The 23,760-nt window shown below is 49.1% G+C and overlaps 1 protein-coding gene across 3 annotated transcripts in view; it reads left to right on the top strand.

Moving 5' to 3' along the window:
* PSKH1 (protein serine kinase H1) overlaps positions 1 to 23,760 on the top strand; it is a 44,223-nt gene that overhangs the window by 13,335 nt on the left and 7,128 nt on the right. Inside the window, exon 3 of one of the 3 annotated variants that reach the window (XM_075940543.2) lies at positions 6,469 to 23,553. The exons of the other annotated variants lie outside the window; for them this stretch is intronic. Within the exon in view, the coding sequence (XP_075796658.1) occupies positions 6,469 to 6,567 (99 nt within the window). The 3' untranslated portion in view covers positions 6,568 to 23,553. Of the gene's footprint in view, positions 1 to 6,468; positions 23,554 to 23,760 lie in introns of those variants that run through there. 3 annotated transcript variants of the gene reach the window in all.

Raw genomic sequence — 23,760 nt, 5'->3', positions numbered from 1 at the left:
GGGAGCAATCTGCCATAGGCAGAGAATGCAGGGGTGGACTAAACAGGAGCAACCTCATTTTTTTTCTCAAGTCTAACTGCGAGACTGTGAAATGAGGGTGCATTTACCTCAGGGGCAACTCTGGAGAGAGATCTGTACGGTTGTTTGCCAGAGGTTTACAGCTGGAACTGTAACGGAAGGAGAGTTGTCAGTGGTAAGGGATGTTTGGGGGAGAGGAAGGAACTCTATCCTAATCTCAGTCCAGTCAGGGAGGATGAAAATTCATTATTTAAAAAAATATGAATTTTTCTGATTTTTGAATTGGATTTTTAAAAAACATATAAATGAAGTTTTAGGTTTACTTTAAACATGAAATTATGACAGCCTAAGCTAAGGCATCTTTTTATAGTCCATCAGAATAAATGGATTTAAGAAAATATCAAGCAGTACATACATGCTGCCAAGTCTTAAAGTTGCATCTCTGAACTGGTGGAAATTGCTGGCTGAGCATCTAGAATCAGAATTTGTTGATAGCGGGAGTTTCTTCTGCAGGTGCTGAGAGAATATTTTCTTAATTTCAGTTTATTCTAATAGTTCAGTTGAATGGCTAGTTGAATGACTAGTTCAATCAAAGATAAGACACTAATTGTAATTGAAAAAGCAGAACAACTGTTTACTGGTTGATGAATAAACAACACGTGAGAGGAAGAGATCTACTAGTTTGAAAAACTTCAAGGAGACGAAAAATCAGTTCAATAACTATAGATAATGCTTCCTTTATTTAATAAATCAACACATTTTAAACTCAATCGTATTTTGGTAAACTCTTTGGTACTCTCTCTTTTCTTATGTATCAGCACACTTATTTATTTTTAAAATGCTGCTTTTTGTGCATTTTAACTGCATTAAATTTCTATCCAAATAGAGATTGACAAAATCAAAAGTTAAAGTCCTCATCTGTCAAGAAATGCCTCATTTACTATTTTATAGCAATAGTATAGGTGTCCCTGCTATACGTCACCCCAGTATACATCCATTTCGCACTAAAGTCACTGATGTTTGTAAAGGACCTGATGCATTATAAGTCCTCCCATTCCCTGCTCTTAAGTCATGCAAAAAACCTCCACAGCTTGTGCAAATGAAAGTCAGCTGCTGGAAAAAAATTCTCTGCTTTAAGTTGTTTCACTAGAAGTCCAAGTTTTTTGGTACGTATCTTGGACTTTAGGTTGGCCATTAGGAAAAACTTCCTACTTGTCAGGGTGGTTAAACACTGGAATAAATTGTCTAGGGAGGTTAGGAATCTCCATCTCTAGAAATATTTAAGAGCAGGTTAGATAGACATCTATCAGGGATGTGGTCTAGACAGTGCTTGGTCCTGCCATGAGGGCAGGAGACTGGATTCGATGTCCCCTCAAGATCGCTTCCAGTTCTAGTGTTCTATGAGTCTAGGCCTTATAGAGAGGACAGCCTGTTCAAAATGTAAAAATTAAATATCTGAATAAATGTAAGATAAGCTATATAATTTCTTAAATGTGTATAGTTACAGCATATCTTTCAAGTGAGCAAAAAGTTGCACCAAATTTAGTATCTAAGCTATATTTTGTTGCAAATGATGTTTTAATAGTCACCAGCCAATGAGAATCAACTTTGCTTTAAACAAAAAAATAAAGTACAAATGCAAAACAGGATTAAATTCAGTAATTTAAATCAAGGTTTCTTGCTTACTGATTTAAATCTGCTGGTTTAGATCAGTTGGATTTAAAATCAATCCACCCTGATGGCAGTTGAATTTTGATCACTGTGGCTAACGCCTGGGCTTGGTGAGAATGAAGAAAGGTTGAGGCCCATTTTCTGAGATGTAGTTGTGCTGAGATCCCAGCCAGAGAACACAGAGCTGTGTGAAGAGAGGAATAAAAGCCTGCATGCATGCTGGCCTATGAAGTATTTCCATTTTCTTGACAAGAAATGATCTGACACCCAGCTAATGTGGCTGTTGTCTGAGAGAGCGCTACTTACCGGTGGAGCTCTGTTTCTGAAGCCAGGGGTCTGTTTGAAGAGGCTATTAGCAGATCAATAGTAGAGGTATCCCATAATAGCTCATTCAGGTACTACTGACATCACTGCTCTAATTATCGCTCCAGTCTCCTTTGACAGCTCCTAAACGGTTGGGAGTGATGGGAAGAGGAAGGCGTGGAGTTGAGAGAGGCCTTGGGAAAAGTAACTTGGCAAGTGTCTCTAAGTAAGAGCTGCTGAGCCCATTAAAGTGCTATTGGTGCTGGTTGCCTATTAAACACTCAGCTTGCCTCCTTTTGCATCGCTGGGTTGGTCTCGCTGACTCACTGGAAGACCTGTGAAGTATTCCAGGGGCCACGAGGATCTCTGTGTGGAGTAAAGAACAGGCAGTTTGTTACAGGGCTAGAATTCCATCCAGGGTTTCTGTGATAATGATCTAAACCAGGAGAGCGAGATGAAATCGAGTCTATGCCATTCCAGTTGTGGCCTTTTATTATTAGGGGTGTAAGAAAGTACCTGTTTTAATGGTTAACCAATAAGCATGAGCTTGTCAGTGTCCGTAATGATTACATGCTGATTCCCAGCCGTGCTCCTGGGGAGCTGGCTGCCACCCTGCCCTGCTGGCTCTGTATCAGTGCGGGGTGGCAGCCAGCCCCCTGGGAGTGGGGCCAGAAGCTGGGAGCTGGTGCACTAACTAGTAAGCTGGCTCCCAGCAAGCACTGGCTCTGGCTGCTGGCTCTGCTCCCAGGGAGCCGGCTGCACTGCGGTCTCTGCAGTATAAGCTTTATATTGCAGAGCCCACAGCACGGAACTGCTTAACCACTAAGATTTTTAATAGTTAAATTATTAATTGTTTTTTAACATCCCATTTATGATGTACAGACCTTCCCAGTAGTGTTCAACCACCTAGGACGCAGAGCCTAGGACACAGAGGCTACGTCTACATTGGCATGATCTTGCGCAACTACTCTTTTAACACAAGAGTTCTTGCGTTAAAGTATTTGCACAAGAGAGCGTCTACACTGGCATGTGCCTTTGCGCAAGAGCATCCGTGCCAGTGTAGACATTTTCTTGCACAAGAAATTCATGTTGCCTGTCTACACTGGCCTCTTGCGCAAGAATAGTTGCACCAGAGGGCTTATTCCAGAGCGGGAGCATCATAGTTCTTGTGCAAGAAGCACTGATTTCACACATTAAAATGTCAGTGTTCTTGCCCAAGAACCACCTGCCAATGTAGACAGGCAGCATGTTTTTGCGCAAAAGCGGCCGCTTTGGCGCAAGATTGCGCCAGTGTAGACACAGCCAGAGTGAGAAGGAACAGGTCATCTACTGGGTAGACTAGGACCTGGGAGTAGGACTCCTGGCTCTGTTGACTGTCAGTGAGATATTGGGCAAACGCTTATCTGCTGTTTGCCTCAGTTTCCACACCTATCAATTATTTTACATTTAGCCCTATTAAAATGTATATTTTTTGCTTGTACCCATTTTGCCAATGGATCCAGATCTCTCAAGATCAGTCACCTGTTCTCTTCATTATTTACCATTTCCCCAATTTTGGGGTCATCTGGAAGTTTTACCAGGTTCTTTTGTATTTTTCCCATGAATTACAACATTGACTAGTGCTGGGCCAATAGCCAGTTCCTAAAGGACTCCACTAGAAACACTGGATGATGATTCTTCACTTATAATTACATTTTGACACCTGTCAGTTAGCTTTCAGTCATTTGATAGGGGCCATATTAATTTTATATCTGTCTAGTGTTTAAATCAATGTCATCTGGTACCAAGTCAAATGCCTTACTGAAGTCTAAATAAGGTTTTTGGATAACTATACATTTTATCAGCTACATGTGTCATTTCATCAAAAAAAGAGATCCAGGTAGTTTGGTAGGACTGAGAAGCAGCAATCTACCTTGTGGGCGCTCTGGGTTTGTCTAGACTACAGGGTTTATTTGAAAAAAAGTGGCCTTTTTTCAAAAAAACTTCCTCTGCGTCTAGACTGCTGCCGCGTGCTTTTGAAAGTAAATTGAAAGGACGCGGCAGTTTTTTCAACCACAGAAAACCTCCTTTTATGAGGAAGAACGCTTTTTTTCGAGAGTGCTCTTTTGAAAAAAGGCGCTATGTGATGCAAACTGTGCTTTTTCGAAAGAGAGCATCCAGACTGCCTGGGTGCTCTCTTTCGAAAAAGCGGCTTGCTTTTTCGAAAGTACTGGTTGTAGTCTAGACGCGCTTTTTCGAAGAGGCTTTTTCTAAAGTATCTTTTGAAAAAGCCTCTTTCGAAAGAGGCTTGCAGCCTAGACGTAGCCTCAGGTTTAATTTTTTTAGATGTATTTAAAAACAACAATACAACACCCCTTTCCAGCATTCCCACAGGACAGAGAGAGACTCCAAACTTCTCGCATTCCCAACTCTGGGGAGCATATTTGCATAGCTCAGTGACACTGGTCTCTAATGAGGGTCTAACAGTGGAGGCCTTAGAAAAGCTGGTACAAATGCAGGCAACACACACAGGCTGCTTGGGGCTTGAAAGTTTTCTGTAGGCCATACAATTGGAGTTTAATTTCCTCTTTGTTCCGTAGTTGTGTTCCGGGTGGGCGGAAGAGAGTTCTCGAGGGGGAAGATGAGTCGAGTCTGACGTTACACATCTCTGAAGGAAAAACTGATGGTGTGAATTGCACTGCATTAGGGAGTTTTGCCCTTCACTCTCCCTGTGACTCATTCATACAGTTTGGAACATGAGCATTGGGCCCTCCAGTTAGCTTGCCTGGCTCACTCATTGCACCCGAAGCATTGGGGTGATGGCTTCCTCCTGTCAGAACCCTCCCTGCAGGCCTGCTTCTCTCTCCTTTTGTTGGTATGGTTTGGGACCTTGCTTGCTTGGTACTCAGGCTGGGTCTGCAAGGGAGGAGGGTCCCAGAGCACACGTCCCCAAGCCTGAGTTTCTACACTGCAGTCGAGCAGTCTTGTAACCCCAAGAGCCTGCGTCTGCCGGTACAGGCTAGCTGCGATGCCTAGCTGCAGTGTAGATGTCCCCGAGCCTTGTTCTCAAAACACTTCTTGGGCTATCTTTGGCTTGCTTCATAGGGCCAGCAAGCTGGCTGTCCTATGCCTTCTGGCTGTCGTGAGTGGGCCTTAGTGTTCCCGGTGCTCCTTGCATTTGTGTGTAGGCATCTAAGTTGTTTAGCAAATCCCCCTCCTTTGGCTCCTGTGCTCCTATTGCAGTTCTCCCCTCCCAAAACCAGTCCTTGCCCATGTGGCACTCTGGTGGGTTGCTGCTGCTCAGAAAACTTTTCCATGCTTGTCCTGCTGGTTTTAGCACTAGAGATGTAATAGTGTAGTTGATTAACTGACTTATCGGTTAATGCTATAGACTACACGCATTCCCCTTGTCCCCTCGCCAGTAAATTGTTTAGCAGGCTGGCCAGCAGCCCGGCTCAGTCCTGGCTCGTGCTGGGTCCAGGACCTACGCCCGCTGCAGTTCTGCATTTAAAGTGCATTGCCAGCCAGGCAGGTCAGCCTAGCTCAGGTTTGGCTTGTGCCAGGTCTGGGAGCTCAGCCCTCCCCTCCCCAGAAAGGCTACTGCCACCCTGCACTGCTGCCTCTGTATCAGAGGCAGCAGCACGTGGTAACAGGCGACCTGTTGGCGAGGGGAGCTGGTTTTTAAACTGGCTTCCCTCATGGACCGGCTCCCGCCTGGCACCCTGCACCGCTGCCTCTGATATAGAGCAGTGGCATGGAGTGGGTGGGGGCTTCCGGGGAGTGAGGCCGGAGGACAGTAGCTGCCAGTCCCGCCCTGGGGACTATAGCCTAGTCGAGTAACTGGTAAGAATTCACAAGGTTAATCGACTATTCAATTAACCGATATTTAACATTCCTATTCAGCACCCCTCTCATTGCATCCCTCCAGTGACATTCCCTGCTCTCTGTGCCTTCACTTTCAAGGTCCTTCGCGAACTGTCCTCCCCCGCGCGCTAGCTAGTTACTCCATGATGCCACAGCCAGCCTCTGTTGCCCTCGTTAAATTTTCAAACAAGCGCCTTTGTCATTTCTGCCCCTCACCCTTGGGAGGAGGATCTTCCAAACGACCTCGTTACCCTCCTTTGCTGTGATGCCTTCAGAGCACCTGCCAAAGGTGTTTAGGCCAGTAGTGTGCTAAGAACCCTGCTTATCATGCAGACCAATTCAGCCTCTTTGTACTCAGTACAGCTGAGCATCCCCCGTGTCTTGTTTTATATGTAGATCATAAATTCTTTGGGGGGCAAGAAGAATCTTTTTTTTTTTTTTTTCTGGTGGCACAGCACCTATTCCAAGAGGGTATTGGTTCACGAGTAGGGCTCCTAGGCCCTATAATAGAAATAATTATACAGGCTAGAGGTGCAATCCTCAATAGAGGCAACCTTTGGCATAAGGCATCAAATATTTATTTCAGTGTCTGATTGGATGCTTCTGTCCCTTTCTGTCCTTTTTTTGTTGTAGGAATGTCCACAGATTGGTCCTCACTCGGAATACGTTCAACTTTTGCCCTGTGTCTTGGTAGCTGTGTCATCTGGAGCCAGAATAGATGCTTCGCTGTAGCCGACTGCACTAGGGAATCTGAAGCAACGTCTGCTTGTTGCTTCCAAGCTAAATACAGGAGCTGGTTGGGGAGCAGCTGTTGGCTCAGATTGTCTGGGCGTAGCAGAGGGCTTCTCTTTCCTGCCATTAGTAACATTTTGGCTTCTGCCTCTCGAGCTGTGGAAGCGCCCAGCTCCCATTCGACTGGGTCGACGAACCTTTTGCTAGAAGGGAGACTTTTTTTTCCCAAGCAGGGCTAAAATTTTTCACCCCTCAAAAATTAGGACTAACGTAATACAGTGAAGGCAGCAAGACCAGGGCAGCCGAGAAGAAACCACCTTTGTACATCACCCCCTGATTAGAATGAACTTCTGGGCCTCTGGCCCGCTCCGTTAGCCTCCAGCTATTCATACAGAAAGATTGCTCTATGCGAACCGCCTTAGCCGCTGCAAGCGCTCGTCCATAGATTGTAATTAAGGCTCAGCGATGTGCAGAAACGCACAGGTGGTTCTAAAACTCCCAGGCAAACTTTTTGTGAGAGTAAGAAATACTGTTTTTAAATATGTGAATCTCTGCTCCTGGCAAAGGAGAAGTCGCTGTACAGACTTTTGTGCTTGTATATTTCAGGCAGTCATGAAAACGTAGCGGTTTTAATAAAGCAGCGCGAGGCTCGGTAAGGCAGGAAGTGAACCAAGGGCTCTCCTCTGAAGAGGCACGGTGCTCTTTGGAGAGCTGGAACATTCACTAGGACTAAAATAGGCCTCTTGCAGCCTGGCGTGGAACACCAAGGTCAGCCTGACAAAGTGTGCTCAGGTGCTCTTGAAACTTCTTCTAGCTTCTGCTTTCTCTGTTCTCTTAATGAACTCACTTCCATGGAGGTAGTGCAGGTGAATTCAGGTTGTTCTGTGCACGCTGGCTAGCTGAAATGCATGGCCAGTTCTCGCCCACTGAAGGGACTGCCATCTCAGCCTCCCCTTGTAAGGCATCTCATTCACTCATTACAAACTCAGAAAATCCTGTAGCCTCTTGCCAGGTGTATATTGTGACCAGGGGCCTACGTTGTTGTGGAACGTTGCAGAAAACATGGTGTATGTAAAGAAAGAAAGAAATCTCTCCTGCGTCAGTCAACGGCTATCTACGCAGGCTTATAACCCACGCATGCATTTGAAAATCAATTCCCCTTTACTCGCCGCTGCTAGTGGCGTTCAAGAGGCTTTCCTCTGAAAGAACTGCTACATCATAAGCACCTATTTTGGCATGTCTTCTCTCTCCCCTCCGCTCACTTCAGAAGGTGCTTGTGCTGTGTCCAGTTCTGGAAAGATGAGCTGAGAATCCTGCAGTTGGTAGCTGGCAGAGTAAGTGAAATAGGAATTGATCTTCCTGTGTTCCATTGTATAAATGCATCTCTCCTGTTAATGCACTTACTGCCTGGTGCAGACATAGAGGCTTAAAAATGTGTTTTAGGTTGTTTGAGCTCCCAGTGAAGTGGGAAGGGACGAACTCAATCGAGTCCACTCTCCTTCACGCGCTTTCACTTATTTTTGGTCTGCGGACCGGACAAATGTGCTCCTATCCTAGGTGTCTTCTGAGGTGTGTGTTGCAGCTGAACCCCAATGATGCGGGGCCATCTCATGCTATTTTGAAGACCACTCTTAGTCTGTCTACATGTGCTGGTAGATTTCTTCCCCTGTATTTAGCAAGCAACTGAGTGAGGATAAAAATATTTGTATGCAGCATCTTTCTTTCCAAGTCCTTTGACACAAACATTAACACAGCTGGCCACATAGTTGAATGTTGCACTTCAACATTGGTACAGATTCTTAAGAGTAAGGTGATACCACACACATGGCATTCATGCTGGCAGTTTGGAGGCAGGCTGCAAGTGCGGTGTAGATTACTTTTGATTTTGCTGGTGGCCAGAGAGCTGGCCAGGTGTCAGCTTCCTGGAGACTCGACCATGATGTTCCTTGGGAGATCCCTCCGGATCTGCAGGAAGCTTTGCTGTCTCTGGGCCGGTCCTAGGTTTCTGCTGTGATGTTACATTTTGTCCAAGAGAGAGAGATTTTCTGGCTGCTTCTCAGTTAATTTATCTGCTTGCAGGGTGGGTATTTCTTATTGACACCTCACACACGTTCCACAGGTTACATACATATTCATGAACAATATGGTTTCTAGGTAAGTAACCTATAAATTGAACTGACGTACTGAAAGGATCTAATGTGAATACTATGGGTTAACATACCGAAGGCATGATACAGAGCTTAACATAAATTGTAACTGAGGAGTAGGGTCAAGGGAAAAAGGGAAAGCAGAGGAGTATGTCCAGTCAGCTAGATGCGAGGGGAGGCGGGGTGTGTGTGACTGGTTACAGTAACAACTACAGATGCAAAGTAGGGTGGCCCTGAAGGAGGCTGGAGGACCAACAGCTGGGCATTTTAGCTGCTTTTTGCGAGAACAATTGAGCTTGAGGGAAGCTTACGGTACAGGACATCATTGTTTGATGGTTGGGGGAGGGTAGGAGACATAACTGAGCGGGAAGCGCTGGGGCTTGACCTAATGCTATAATGCGCAGCATTACGTTTTCAGTTCTGCAGCTCAGGGCCCTGTCCAATCTTGTTAGCGGCTGAGTAATACTAGTGAATGAGGGATCAAGGGGCATTGTCAAGGTAAAAACAAACCCCAAACACATTAACCTCTGCCCTGCTCTTGTTATGCCCTGCATTATTAGTTTCAATCCTTTGTTGTTAATTTTTGGGGTGGGGGCTGACTCCCTTTTGTTGTTGGCTGGCTCCCTTCTGGTTCTCTTGTCCTGGAAGCAGAATTTGGCTCTGGAAAAAACCAGCTTTTCTTAACTAGTGGTTCTCGGGCTTATTTGAGTGGCACCCTTTCTTTGTGGCTAGAGCCCCTTATTCTGTGCTCCCCCCAGTACTGCCCCCTAGCTCTAAGGGCAGAGCAGAGCGCCAAGTGCCCCGTTCTGGAGGCAGCCCGGTGCCGGCAGCAGCACCGAGGTAAGGGTGGCAGTGTGAGCAGTGATCCTCAGGTTTCACAGCAGACTTAGCGCCCATCGCCACCATTACTTCTGCCTGGCTGCAGCCACCCTGGGCTGGCAGCTGAAGCCGTGCTGCTCCCAGTGAGTGGGGAATGGGAGGGGGGCAGCGCAGACAGCACCCGCCTGGGCTGCCTCCCAGTGACGGACTGGGGAATGAGGGGAAGAGAGCCCGAGCCTGGGTGGCAGAGCACCAGCTGTCTCCTCAGTTCCCCCCTCCCAGGTGTGCACGGCCCTTCTGCGTGAGCCCAGCCACCAAGTGCTAGAACTTTTTTTTTTTTTTTTTTTTTTAAGGGGCAGTGAAACATGTGACTGTGCCCCACCAGTAGGAAGTAAAATCCTAGCTGTGTCCCAGAGCAGCCTGTGGGCCGCCTGGCCAGATAACACAGGCTGGAAAATTCTACCCAGTGACTCCTGCCTTGAGCCCTTTAGTATCAAGTAGCTACGGTCTTCCTACGTCTTGCTCAGCAGTTGGGGCTTGGATTGCAGAGGGGTTATCACCGGGGCATCAGAGGGAACAGCTCCCCTGTAAATGGGTTATGGATTCTGCTGAAACCTGAGACTCTGCCGAGCAGCGCGATCAGCACTGATTGGTGAAGCGGGAGTTGTGCAGACGTCTGCGGTAAGGTGTAGGCATCCCGCTGTTGGGCGCAAGCGGCCCTGCTGTTACTGCTGCATCCGTCCCCCGCTCCTGTGGTTGTGAGCCTGACTATGTGTCTGTAGCTTGGGAAGTTCCATCAGCCTCCTCTGCCCCACCCGCTGCGTGTCCCCTCTAGTCCAGTGCATTTCGAATGAGTCGCTTCAGAGCGTCAGTCTGTAGCAGCACTAAGCCTCCCTAAGAACGAGCGGAGAGGGAAAGAGTTTGCCCATTTCGTACCATTGTCTCTTCTCTCTGTCTGGAGAACAAAAGGAGGTTAGATTAGCCCAGAGTGGGGCCCCTTTTAGGATGGGCTATATGTTCCTTCACCATCGAACGCCTGGCAGCAGTGCCTAAAGCTATGATCATCCATCCCTTTGTACTGAAGAGGGATGTGAATGGGTAACTGTTTACCTGGGAGCAGCAGCTGGGGGCAGCGGGGAGACGGCCTCCATCTCCTAGCTTGCACGGATTGGGAGCCAGCAGCCACCCCCTGGCTGCTGCTTCCAGGCCTGTGTGAGACTGCCCACTCCCAACCTGTGTGGGCTGGGAGCCAGAAGCCCAGTGTGGGGGTGGAGCTGCCCCTGCCCGCAGTGCAGGGGCTACTCCGGCCCAGCCCTGGCAAGGGGGGGGCATACTTCAGCCCACTAGGTGGAAGTGGCCCCCCTCGTCCCCGTTTAATCAGTTAACCAGTTAAACTTAACATTTAACCAGTTAACTAGTTAAACAGGATTTTACTTCCCTAGTTTCCAGTTGCTGGCAACTTTGCCAAACGTCAACAGCTCTGGAAAATGTTTTCCGTGCTTGCTCCCTGCCTAAGGCTGGTTTTGAAAGTTTCAGCAAAAGGGTTCGGCATGAACAAGGTTTGGAAAGAAGTTAGGTTCTCCCCCTCCTTGCTGGGAAGAGCTCTGCCACCTCCAGCGTTTGGAAGTCTGGCTGAGGGCTAGTCAGGGAAGTGCCTTTTGTTGTCTCCATGAAAATCCACCCAGATGTGACTCTGCTGTAAGCTTCAGGAAATCGCCGTTTGCACGGAAGTGATGGGGGGTGGGGGATCAAGAGTAAGAGGCTGACCGGCCCATCTACAGAACCTTTCAACAGTGCTTCAGCTGTGCAAATGCCTCTTGGTTTTCTTTCATTGTACAAATGGGGGAACCAAGGCCTCCCAGCACATCCATGCTAGCATGCAGAGCAGAACCCAGGGCCCCCACCTAGTGCACGCGGCTGTAACTACTAGCCTAGACCACGCTTCCCCTGGGTGGTAGGATGTAAGCGACTCATCAGCTAGTTGACTATCCCATAAGCAAATGCTTATCGGATAGTCGATGCACTCGTCAACTAGTCACTTCCTCCTTCCTCCCCCCACTTACTGCCTCTATCAGAAAGAGGCAGCAAGGGAGGGAGGGAAAAGGAGGTGGTGCTGGGGGGAGCCGGCTTAAAAGCCAGTTCCCCCCAGCTCCGTGGGAGAGGGCAGGGGCGCAGTGGCCTTGTTCCACCTTTGAAATGTACGAGCGGCCCTGCTGGGGTATAGCAACAGCTGGGTGGGCTCTTGCTACGTTTCAAAGCAGAAGAACCCTTATTGACTAATCCAATTCCATCGACTAGTCAATTAGTTGATTGATCTAATTTTGACACCCCTACTGGGCGGGTTGCGCAGCATTACTGAGTGGTGGGACCTGAGTCTGCCCAGCTGACGCGGAGGAGCACTTGTTAGGGCTTTGCCCTGGCCTCTCCCTTGGTTCTTGTCGTGCAGACTAAGCAAGCAAGCACATCCATAGCTGTCCGGAGCAGAGCTTGTCCCCGTCCCCCACCTTTCTTAGCAGCCATCAGCATATGTGCCCTTGGCCCCAGCCCTTTCGACTTCAGGTCATGTTCTGTTTTGGGTGGTTGTGAGTCTGGGGGTTTTGGTCCCACCTCTTCTGTACCCCATGGGCGGGAGGAGGTGTTGAGATTTTCTGCCAGGCTCTTCTTTGCTTTGGCTTTTAGAGTTCCCTATGCCTGCCTCCTCTCTTCCCTCTTGCCCCTCACCATTGGTTGCTTGTACTTGCCTTGAGTTGAGGCAGTCTTCAGAGGAGCACTCCTCTATTAAACCTCTGCCACAGCCGGCAGTATGTCAACATTCTTCCTTTTCTCTGCTCCTTGTGCTCTAAGAGCCGTCTGGTTAGGCAGACGCAGTGCAACGTGTCTCTGTGCTGTGTTCACAGATATGGGGGTGTCTGTAAAAGTATCAAAAGTCAACCCCAAAAATTCTATCCCAGGCTAGGAGACAGGCCTACATACTAAGAGCATCAGAGGCGGCAGCGCTGGGCGGGAGGCAGGCGGGAGCTTAAAAGCCGTCTCCCGGCATGTAGCCGTGTAACTGCTGGAAAATTCACTGCTGGTTACACGTTTACTTGAATAAGCAAGTGTTAACATCCCTAGTGCTTGCACCTCGAGTCCCCTAGGGCCGGCCGCAACCTGTGCCGTCTTTGTAAACATTCATCTGCACTAAGTCCTAAGCAGTGCGGCGGGTGGTCGCTGCAGCGCAGTCAGGGCGTGCTGCGGGGGGGGCTGGTCTGTCGAGCAGCCATGTGTGATTCTAGCCGAGAGCTTCTGGGCTTGCGGGAGGAGAGGCTGCTGCCTGTTCTCATTTGAACGAGCTGGGTTATGGGAGTTCACAGCACCAGATGGCCGCACGTACTTAGTGCTGTGGATTAGTACAGGGCTGTTGTACCCCTTTCATCCGCCCTTTCTCCTGCCTCCTCCAATGGCCAATGAGTGCTCGGGAATGCGCGCTGGGCTGAGTTGCGTGTGTGGCAGTGTGGCGTTCGGAAACACGTTGTTCCAGCCCCTTTGAACTGTTCTGTGCCGATGGCTCCTTTCGGGCTGCTGCGGGCTACGTAATGCGCAGGGCTGAAGCACCAGCCTTTTGTCACTGGACCCCTAGGCGCTGGCCTTGTTTGGGTCACCGCACGCCAGGCTGCGGGGGCTCTGTTAACCAGCTGGGTGTTTGTCAAGAGGACTAACCAAGCGCACCATGTCAGAGCTGGCCGTTTCTGTGCTGGGGATGGCAGGGCTCCAGCTCCGGAGGTGGGGAGAGGCCTGGATAAGTGAGTGTGTGGCAAGAGTCTAGCGGGAAGTAGCAGAGGGTTCTGGGGGGCAGGGTTGAAGTGCACTGGAAGGCAGGATCGGGGCAGCAGGGGTGCTATGGGGCAAGGTTACCATGCACTGGAAGGCAGGATCGGGGCAGCAGCTAACTTCCCTCTGAGCTGCACAGCTATGTAGCAGCCTATTAAGGCCTGCGCAGGGGTTCAGGGCTCCAGCAGGGAGAGTTGCCTCTCCCCAAGCCTCAAAGTTGCAGAGTCCAGAGGAGAGGCACCTCTGCCCACTGGCCCCAAGCCAGGGCTGCCACAACAAGGGGAGGGGCGCGTCTTCCTGGCCCCCGCCCAGCCTAGCCCAGACTTGCCCCAGCTGGAGCTGTGGGCCATGGAGAGGCATCTGTCGTGTGGCCCTGAGCTGCTCCTGTGTGAGAGGGCTGGGTAGGGGTGGGTTGTCCTCTCTGCCAGGGTCAGCCAGCGCCCCAAACCCTTGCTCCCCAGCTCCACCTGAGAGCCTCACCTTGCACCCCAAACCTCAGCCTTGAGCCCTCTCCTGCACCACAAACCATCCGGAGCCCTCACCCTCTGCCCCCACCCTGAGCCTCCTCCCATTCCCCAGACCCTCGGCCCCATCCCCACCACACTGCCCATGGGTGGAATGATTTTTGTTATGTGCACTGATGTGGAGGCAATGTATCCCCTCCATATGAGCGCACTTAACAAAAGTCATTCCGCACACGCACATAAACACTTAGAGGGAACACCGGGCAGCAGAAATGAGACTTTGAAAACAATTCAGCTGTGAAAAGCTGGTTTCTTTCTGCTCTTTCTTTGGGGCAGCGATTTGAGGCCTAGAAGAGGAACTTTGGCCTTGGTATGGTTTTATAGGGCCTGGGCTAGCTAGAGAAAATGGAGTAGGGAGCACGTTAAGTGTATTGATTTTGCAAGGGCCCATGCGTGTCCTCTACAGATCAGTTGCTGAGCACATTTTTCACATTAAAATCCTCTTTGGAAGGTAAATGTAAAATGGGCATTCATGTCGAGAATCCCTCCGCGCCCTTTCTCGCCAGTGGCGTGTCTTATCGGTGCAGAAAATATTCATACTGCTCTTTACCTGTTTTGGAGAGTCAGTGCCAATCCAGCCAATGTGAGCCCGAACAGTCCTATCCATGGATGAGCCTTTTGCAGATCCATCTCCCTGTACCTCAGATCTTCTGGAAGACACAGGAGAGGTAAAAATACACCTGTGGGCAGAATGTGGCTGCAAAATCTTTATTACTAAGGATGACGCACAAGATGCAAAGTGGCCAGCGTGAGGTCTGACCCCAGGCTGGATTAATTTTGCAGGGCTGGCAGTTAGTTTTTAAAGGGGGGGGTGTCCTTTGTAATTAGAGCCCATTTGATCTGGAGTCTTTAGGAGATAATACGCCTGCAACCTAACAGGGCCCGTTTTAGAGTCACAGTTCAGAGCACAAACCGCCGTTTATAATGCCACTCCCCCTTTTTTGTGCGTTGTATCTTTGGCCCGGAAGATGCCAAACTAAATGAAATAGCGTGTGTTGTGTGGTTGTTTTGCCCCTCGTTTCACCCTGAGGAAGGTTCACCTCCAAACAGCGAGCGTCCACACAGCTTTAAAAGCTCCATTCCTGAAGCTGGTTAAAAATGTTTTACAAACCTGAATATAATTCAGCCGTTTTAAAAACTGTTGTGAAAGTTTTCTAGTTGGTTGTTTGTCACTTAGTTGCTGGGTGTAAACTCTCCCTGTCGTGTCCCACCCATTAGTGCTAGACTAGTGGGTAAAAGTGACCTGGACTAGAAATTGACCAGCCTGAAAACACAGCCACAGACAGCACAAAATGCAGCAACTAATCTTTATCACAACTTGGTTGCCATGAACATATCACACAGCACGCCTGTGGAGTAATGTTCAAGGTCTCTGCCCTGGCATATAAATCCCTCCCGGGCATTGGTCCTCGCTACCTGTCAGCTCCTCTCTCTCCATGACCATGGTCTTTCACAGCACTTTTTTGTGGGGTGTGTAATTTAGTGAGAGGCCTCAGGTATTGTGGTGGTGAGTGGCAAGTAAATATCTACATACAGTGGTCTGTGGTTGGGCAAATGCAGATCAACATTTTATTTTGCAAATGCGAAAGCTGCCAAGAGGCTGCCTTGGCAGTCCCCAGCGGCCGGGTATGTGTTAGCTCTGGCTTTGGTTTGGATTGAAAGAGGAGGGCTGTTGAAGCCAGGGAAAAGTGAACATGAGCGTTCTCTTTGAACGACGCTGTGATCAGCACATCTGCTGGAGGTGAAGCATTGGCTTGAATTTGGGACGTGCAGGGACACAGTGAGGACTGCAGGGCACAAGATAATTATGGCTAGGCTGTGGGGAGGAGGAGGACTCTGAAGATGCTCTGACTGAAAATGAGAGACAAGTTAGAGAAAAGCAAGCTACAATGACCAGCCTATTCTCAGCCTTGGCAAAAGGGGTTTAAAATCTTTCCTGCTTGCTGTGTTGTTTTTCACAATGGAAGGCCACATTGAATAAAGCCCTCCTCAGCCTTTGAGCTGGTTTTAAAAAGCCTCTGAGTGAATGAAATACATGTAGACTGACATTCCTCTGTGGCAGGGCAGCAAGCCAGGCCTGTGTGCATTAGTGTCTCTTGAGGCACTCTGGAGATTGAAAGCACAAAGCAATGCACCTGACAAGTGCCCACGCTGGCCTGGCTTTTTGCTATAATCTAACACAAGGAAGCCTGTGTATGTTGTGTGCGCGCAGGTGCGTGTGTACATCCAAAAATGTACTTGACTTGCCACACAAAGGGAACTTGTCCGTCTTTTCACAAGAGTGAATGAAAGAAGCCGCAATGAAGCCAAACCACAATGTTTTGTCCAGCTCTTTTTTGTGGCTGGGACAGCAAAATAGCCACCCGAACTGGCTTTTAGTAATACGCTAAGCGTGGGTCTAGTTTCTCACTGAACGCAGAAATGTAAGTGCTTTGTTCGGTGTGAGCAGGGTAGTGTAGCTTCCCGCAAGGTACAGCGTGTGAATACTGAATGACTGAATAAATAACATTGTAAATATGGAATTTGCTGTGGATTTTCATCACAACCTGTCCGTTCAAGTGCAGTTTAAAATGAAAAAACGTGAATGGACTTTTCGTTCTCTGATCTTGCTACCGTGGCTGGGTAATGCTATTCTGGCTTTCCGTGTTAGGGCTCAGAAGTGCATTCAACTGCAGCAAGTGGAATAGGTGACAAGTCTGACCTCCCTGCACTGTGCACCAAGGCTGGTGGATTCGGTGACACCATCTCCCCCTTCCCCAAACGGGGAGCCCAGTTCCACTGCACTATGGTCCCATCGGTGTCTCACGAGCCATTTGCAAACGAGCTTGCCTCTAGCTGTGACAGCCGCTTCCTGGCGCTCTCTGCGGTTAGGACGCTGGGAGCAGATGGCTCCTGTGCCAGAGTTCAGTGTGGCTAGGAAGGGGCAGCCAGTGTTCCCGGGGGAGATGCTCTTGAGCTCCAGGTTCAGGGGCTTTCCAGCGTCAGTGAAAGCCATGCAGCTTGGGCAGAGGAGCCAGACATGAGTGTATGTAAGGCGGGGGAAGGCTCTGCCTTCCCAAACTGCCAGGCATATTCCCGCCCACACTCCTCCCCCAGAGCCCCTGCTCTAGGCCTTCTTGGGCAGTGTTGCTGCCCCCAACCCCCGCCCTCCTGGTGCTTCGGGACTGGAGAAGCCGGACCACGTGGTGCAGCACGCCCTGCCTCCTCCCTCCCCTGGTGTTCGAGAGGCCGGGGTGGTGTCAGCTCGACAGGGCGGGGCGGTGCGGTGCGCCGCAATGCGCCTTCCACCGGGGCTGGAGATGCTGTGGCGAGCACCACCCACTCCCCTTCCCTCCCTGTGGTTGGAAGGGGGGACCATGCGCATGGCACACTGCCCTGCCTCCCAGGGGCAGGGCCTAGCAGAAGGGGCAGGGCCGGAGGTGGGGTTCCCCCCAAGCTCTGCCTTCAGACCTCCCATGGAGCCATGCCTGGCCTGGCAGGCTCAGGTCAGAGTTCAGTATTCAATAGTCTTCCCCGTCCTGGAACACAGGCGTCTTTGTGCTGGAGTTGGGAAGGGAGAGATGGACTTGCTGGACCCCTTTACACACCCACAGCCTCACCTGCTAGCTCCCCTTCCACAGCAGAAGCCTCTCTGCTGCTTCCATACCTTGGAAGATCAACACTGCTGTGATCAATCTTCTGAGTTCAATTTAGCTGGTCTAGTAAAGACCCACTAAATCAAACTCAGAGGGCGCCCCCATTGGTGCCAGTATTCCTGCTCCTCATGAGGAGTGAGGGAAGTCGATGAAAGTGTTTGCTCCCATTGGCCTCCTGCTATGGAGACTGCACAGAAACGCGAATTAAGGTACATCTACTCCAGCTACCTTATTAACATCTCTTAACTCGACTTTCCTGCACAGTGAAGACATGGCCTAAGCAGAGGGCAGTGGAACAGCTGTTGACTCGGAGAGAATTGCTGCTAACAGTCCTTGGATTCTGCCGAGGCTCTGCTCAGAAAGGACTGGCCTTGCCTTTCTTTGCAGAACAGGGTGAAAAGTCCTGTTCTGATTTGGGGACCAAAAGAATAGAGTGCAATGTGCAGCGAACATGTAACTGCCAAAATAATGCCCTGAACTCAATTTTGGGGGGTGATGGAGAGGGTTTTGGGTAGTAAAAGACTAATGTGGAGACCTCTTTGATTTTTGCAGCTGAGTTTAGTGATCGCAGGCATGAAGGATTAATAGCAATACCTTGAGTCTGGTAGAGCAGGGATGAGATTGAGTGTTATGCAGGTTTTCCCATAGTTCCGCCATGGCTCTTTAATCCTGATTTGCAGGACACCAGGGTCTCCTTTGATCAGTCCTGATATTTTGCCAGCTGCTGTGGTACTTGTGTGAAATGAACAAACTTCTCAAGGGACTAGAGTCTAGTGAAAATACTAAACTCCTCTCACTCGTGGCCTCAGCAGTGTATATTCTTTCTTTCTTTCTTTCCAAAGAGAGGAGTTTAATTAAATACAATCAAAGATACGTACAATACAGCAGGTGAAATCTCCAGCAGCATAAACAGATCAATAAACTGATTTGTATTTGCTGACCAGAAGAGATTTCTAATTACAAGTGCTCTGTGCTCCCTGTTGCTGATGGAAGTAGAATAATTGGAAGGATAAGAAATCCAATTCACTTTTGTTTGGAGTTTGTTTTTGTTTAGTTTAATTCAACTGAGCTGGTCAAACAGGCTGTTCTGTTGTAGCTGAGCTTGGCTACTTCGTCGTCTCAGTTCCTTATCGCAAGAGGGAGGTTGTTATTGCAGATTTCTTCAGTTAGATAGTTCATCTTCTGAAATGACACGAAAAATGTCCCCACTTATGTATGTTTGGCTTTTAGAATGTTCTTCTGGGACACGTCCTGCGACCACTCTCTGCAGTGAGCAAATGCCTCCTCTTAATTTCAATAAGTCATTGGGGTTTGAACCTGTCTTAGATCAGCTCTTGAATCATCCCAGGTGATATGTCCATGTGACTGTTAACAACAGGGATGTGAACTGGTAAGTGGGAGCTGCCCTCTGCCCATGGCCCATGCCAGGGAGGGGGCACCTTGTGTACTTACTTTTCAGAAAGCCTTTGACTTGACTGTATCCCCTGGGTCCCCCTTGTTCACAGGCTTGCTGACCCTCTCAAAGAATTGTAGCAGATTGATGTGGCATGATTTCTCTTCGCAAAACCCATGTTGCCTCTTTCCCAGCAAATTGTGTTCATCTGTGTTTTGGACAATATTCTTCTTTGCTGTAGTTTCGACCATTTTACATAGTACGGCAGTCAGGCTTACTGGGCAGAGATAAAGCTAATCGCAGCTACAGATGGGCCATGTGATGATAGACGGTCTCCCGTAGGTCACGCAGGAAGTCTGACAGAGCAGGGAATTGAATTGAAGTATCCACTCTCCAGGCTACCGTACCATCCTTAGCCCTCTGGTGATTGCTTCTGGCCTCAAACTCTGTTAGTTTCCCTGGTTAGCAGTAATCTGATGGCTTTGCATCTCTGGGCATGTCTAGACTGCATTGCTATTTCAGGATACCGGAAGTATCCTGAAATAACAGTGCTGCATCCGAGGAACATGTCCGCTATTTCCAAAATGTTTTTTAAATAACCAGACACCCTCTTTCGCCATCCCTGTAAACCTCATTCTGCAAGGAATAAGGAATGGCTCAAAAAAGCAGTTTATTTTGAAATTGGGCGCCCTGTAGATGTGCCAAATTTCAAAATAGCCTCTTTCGAAATTAAGTGGGAAAAAGATGCGCAATTTGTGTAGTGCACATTGTGTATCTCTTTTCGATTTTAGAGTGCAGTCTAGAGGTAGCCTCTCGTGCAAGGGAGAGAGGATTGCTTTTGGCAGAGAGAGATGGCAGACCTGTAGTGTTTCAGGACATTTAAAATCTTTTTTTGGCCATTTTGTCCAAGAAAGAAAATTCTGCCGGACTGAGTGCAGTGTGAGGCCTCTGTATCTTAAAACAGATGAGTTCTTCTTTCCTGTCCAAGGAGAGAGAAACAAAAGACAAAGCTTACTGATCATCTAGTAGACGTCACATTTACTTTTATTGTTTAACTTTTATGTATTGACACCAAATAATTACATGTCTGTTCATTGGCCTACTTATGATGATGGTATCCTTATCTAGCTTGTTTCTTTTCTACAATGTAAGAACGGCCATATTGGGTCCAGACCAAAAGTCCATCTAGCCCAGGACCCTGTCTGCTGGCAGTGGCCAATACCAGATGCCCCAGAGGGAGGGGTCACAACAGGTAATCATCACGTGATCCATCTCCTGTTGTCCATTTCCAGACAAACAGAGACGAGGGACACCATGCCTACCCATCCTGGCTAATAGCCACTGATGGACCTAACCTCCATGAATCTGTCTAGCTCTTTTTAAAACCCTGTTAAAGTCCTAGTCTTCACAATATCCTCTGGCAAGGGGTTCCACAGGTTGACAGCATGCTGAGTGAAGAAAAACTTCCTTTTTTTTTTTTTTTTTTTTTGAACTCACATGCTAGGATCCAGCCAGGTATTTTCTTGAATGCTGCTGTGTATTTATTTATCATGTAGAGTGTTTAAAATACTACAGTGATAGAAGTGACAAAAATCTGACACACAGACAAAATCTGCCATCACATGGACGGAATCCACAGATCTCAGTTTTATCCCATATCATGCACCTGCTAGCCTGCCATCCCCACCTTATTTCTGCTATTTACTTCTGCTCAGATTTTCCCCATCTCCACTAGGGATGTGAAGGACTAGTCGACTAGTCCCTTCCCCTCCCCTCTTGCTTCCTCTTTCTGATAGAGGAGAGGGTCCCCAGGCTGCATGCAGCATTTCAAAGCGGCAGTGCCACGTGGAGCCTGGGATCAGCTGGGGACTTCCCCGCTGCCCCTGAGCTCCATGCAGAGCTTCTGCATTTGAAGTGTAGCAACAGACCTAGGGCCGTTGCTACACTTCAAAGGCGGAGGCTCCCTATCGACTAATCGAATAGTCAATGCAAAGTGCATCGACTTTTCGATTAGTCCGTCGCTATTTAACATCCTTAATCTCCTCCACTGTCTGTACCCATAACCTCACAGCACACAAGGAATTTTCAAAATGGTTCATTTTTTGCTGTTACCGTATTGTCAGACATACAAACATGACTTCGCAGTGTAAATCACTGCAGACGTGAGTAGCTGCATGTTTTTGCACTGCGGTCCTCTTGCATGGCAGTACTTTTGTGTGTTCCTGGGAAGGGAGGGGTACAGAGTTATTGGTTGAGTTACAGCCTTTTTTTCTTTCAAATTGCAGTGTTTTCCCTAAATTACCGCTATGACTTACAGAAATTCCTCGTGCTTACAACACCAGCTGTTGCCTTGAACACATTCTTTGGAACGTGTGTGTGATTAGTCTGCTAATTTGAGTTAACCGGGGACACATTTTGTCATTTAGACACAGTCAACCCCAGTGATTTATTCAGATGAGAGAGAGCCTGGAGCCTTGTCTGGCTTATGCATGCAGGGGAACAAGACCAGGTCTCAGCTGAGGTCCTGCCTTGGCTTTGGGTGTGATGCGGAGGGCAGCCCCGGCTCACTAGCTCTGCTCCTCGGGGGAGTGCGCATGGGCAAGAGAGCGATTGTGACTCTAGGCGAGGGGATGTCCTTGTGGAGCAGACTAGGCTGTATTAGACTAGGTGCCCTCTTTTTTGGGGTGCTGTGCTTAACGGTGCAGTCTTGTCACTAGTGTTCACATGGGGTTGGGTGCTGGCACGGAGCGGCACTCGACACAGAAAGCAAGCTTTGCGTGGGGAGTTGAGTCATGTCCCTGTGGGAGCTGTCCAAGGCGCTCTGAGTGACCTGAGAGGCGGCGTGTCATTCACACACATTCAAACTGTAGTCACTTACTCAAAGTAACAGGCATTTGCGTGACCGGCACTGAGGGGGCCTTGGGTGAGATCAGAAGAGTTTAGTGTTAAAAAATGAACAAATGTTTGTAATTTTGTAACTGTCATTTGAGAAGGCGGCATCTGAAAATGCACAGAAAGGAAATAAGTCACGCACGTCAGTCGGGGCACAAGAAAGTGCGAGTAACCTGCCTCAGCCGTGCATTGCACTGTGTGCACTGTGTGTGCGTGTGAGAGAGCGTGCCACCGGAGGCTGTATGAATACCCCCTCGGCAGCGACGTGTATCAGCCTGTGCTGGGATGCCTCAGGGCTGTGGCTGAAAAGCAGAGTGAGTTCTGGGAACGTGCGCTGGCCAATGGTTTTGCTGAACTCTGAATGGCATTTAGATTAGTCCCCGTGCTTACCTGTCTGTGTCCAGGGAGGCCTGCTTTCGGCCTGTGGCCAATACTAGTTTAATCAGCAAACACAATCTGTTTTGTGCCGCCCCTAAAGGAATTTCAGGTGGAAGCAGCAGTGGTTTATAAAGTCTAGGCCTTGTGATCAGGGAATAGAAACAATTATGCAGCTCTTGGTAGCTACTCACACGGTTTGCATCCTGAATGCCACATTTCTAAGCGCAGACAGACACTTGCCAGGGATTGTTTTTAACAACGCAGAGGCTGAAATTCGGTCAGATCAATGATTTATCCCCCAAACTGAAAAATGAACAAGCTTCTAAAAATCACGCACTGCCAGTGGGCAGGGAAGAGGGTAAATTCGCAGGTGCCACTGCGCACAACAGCGCATTGAGCTGACCCTGCTGACGCACATGCGATGAGTGGGAGGTGAATTTCAGGGGAGCTGGGACTCTGAGTGTTCAGAAATGGGGGAGGCTTTACGCTGATGCGGTTGGCAGTTTGGCGCCCCAGAGCAGGCAGCCGTGTGGCAGAGGAGGACTCAGTAAGGCCAGGGAGGTTTGAAATATGTTTTAAAGAAATCGCACCCCTCCAGACACCCTACTGAAAGGGTTGTGACCCCTGCCAGCCTCGAGCACTAGCCTGGGATGGAAAGCTAAAAGGTCACGCCCTTCGCTAGCCCCGTGCTTATTCGCAACAGTTGAGAACCAGGCCTAGGTGTTTAGTTAAGGCCCAATGGCCTGCAGAGTTGAGAATCTGGTAGGCGAGTTCCGAGCTGGCAGAGGAGGTCGGGTGGTGATTGACAGTAGCCCATTGGCAGTTAGTTATAAATGAGGGACTTGAAGTAAGGATGTTAAGGACTAGTCGACTGTCCAATAAGCAAATGTTTATCGGATAGTCAGTCGACTAGTTGATTCTCCCCGCACACACACACACTCTATTTATCAGATAGAGGCAGCAAACGGGGTGGGGGGGAAAGAGGAGATACTTCAAAGGAGCAGCACCGCACAGCTGATCCCAGGATCAGGTGTGCAGCGCTGCCCCTTTGAAGCACTGCCATGGCATTTCAAAGGGGCAGCACTGCCTGGAGCCTGGGGTCAGCTCTGTGTGTTTCAAAGCAGCAGCACTACGTGGAGCCCAGGGCCAGCTGGACTCCCCAGCTGATCCTGGGCTCCGACCAGCGTTTCTGAGGAACCTGGGACCTGCTGGGGAAATGCTGTGCGGAACCTGGGGTTAGCAGTCCCCAGCTGAGCCTGGGCTCCGTGTGGTATTTCAAATCGGCAGAGCAGCATGGAGCCTGGGTTCCACGGGGGGCTCTGAGTCCCCCACTGATCCCAGGCTCCATGCTGGCATTTCTCATACATTTCAGAACTGGCACTCACATGCAGCCTGGAGTCAGCGGGACTGTACGTGGAGTTCAGCATTCCTCATTGGAGACGTACAAGAGCCCCAGCGGGGGCCCAGTGGGGCTCTTGTACGTTTCCAAGGAGGAATGCGGTAGTGCCCGTCGAGCAGTGGATGGAAATTCCACTCGACTAGTCAGTTAATCGTTAGTTAACATCCCTAACTTGAAGCTGGATGAGTGTGGGGCT

Source organism: Pelodiscus sinensis, chromosome 12, assembly GCF_052426305.1.
Source record: "Pelodiscus sinensis isolate ZL-2025 chromosome 12, ASM5242630v1, whole genome shotgun sequence".
In the NCBI taxonomy this organism is placed as follows: domain Eukaryota; kingdom Metazoa; phylum Chordata; order Testudines; family Trionychidae; genus Pelodiscus; species Pelodiscus sinensis.
This window is presented reverse-complemented; position numbering and strand designations above follow the sequence as displayed.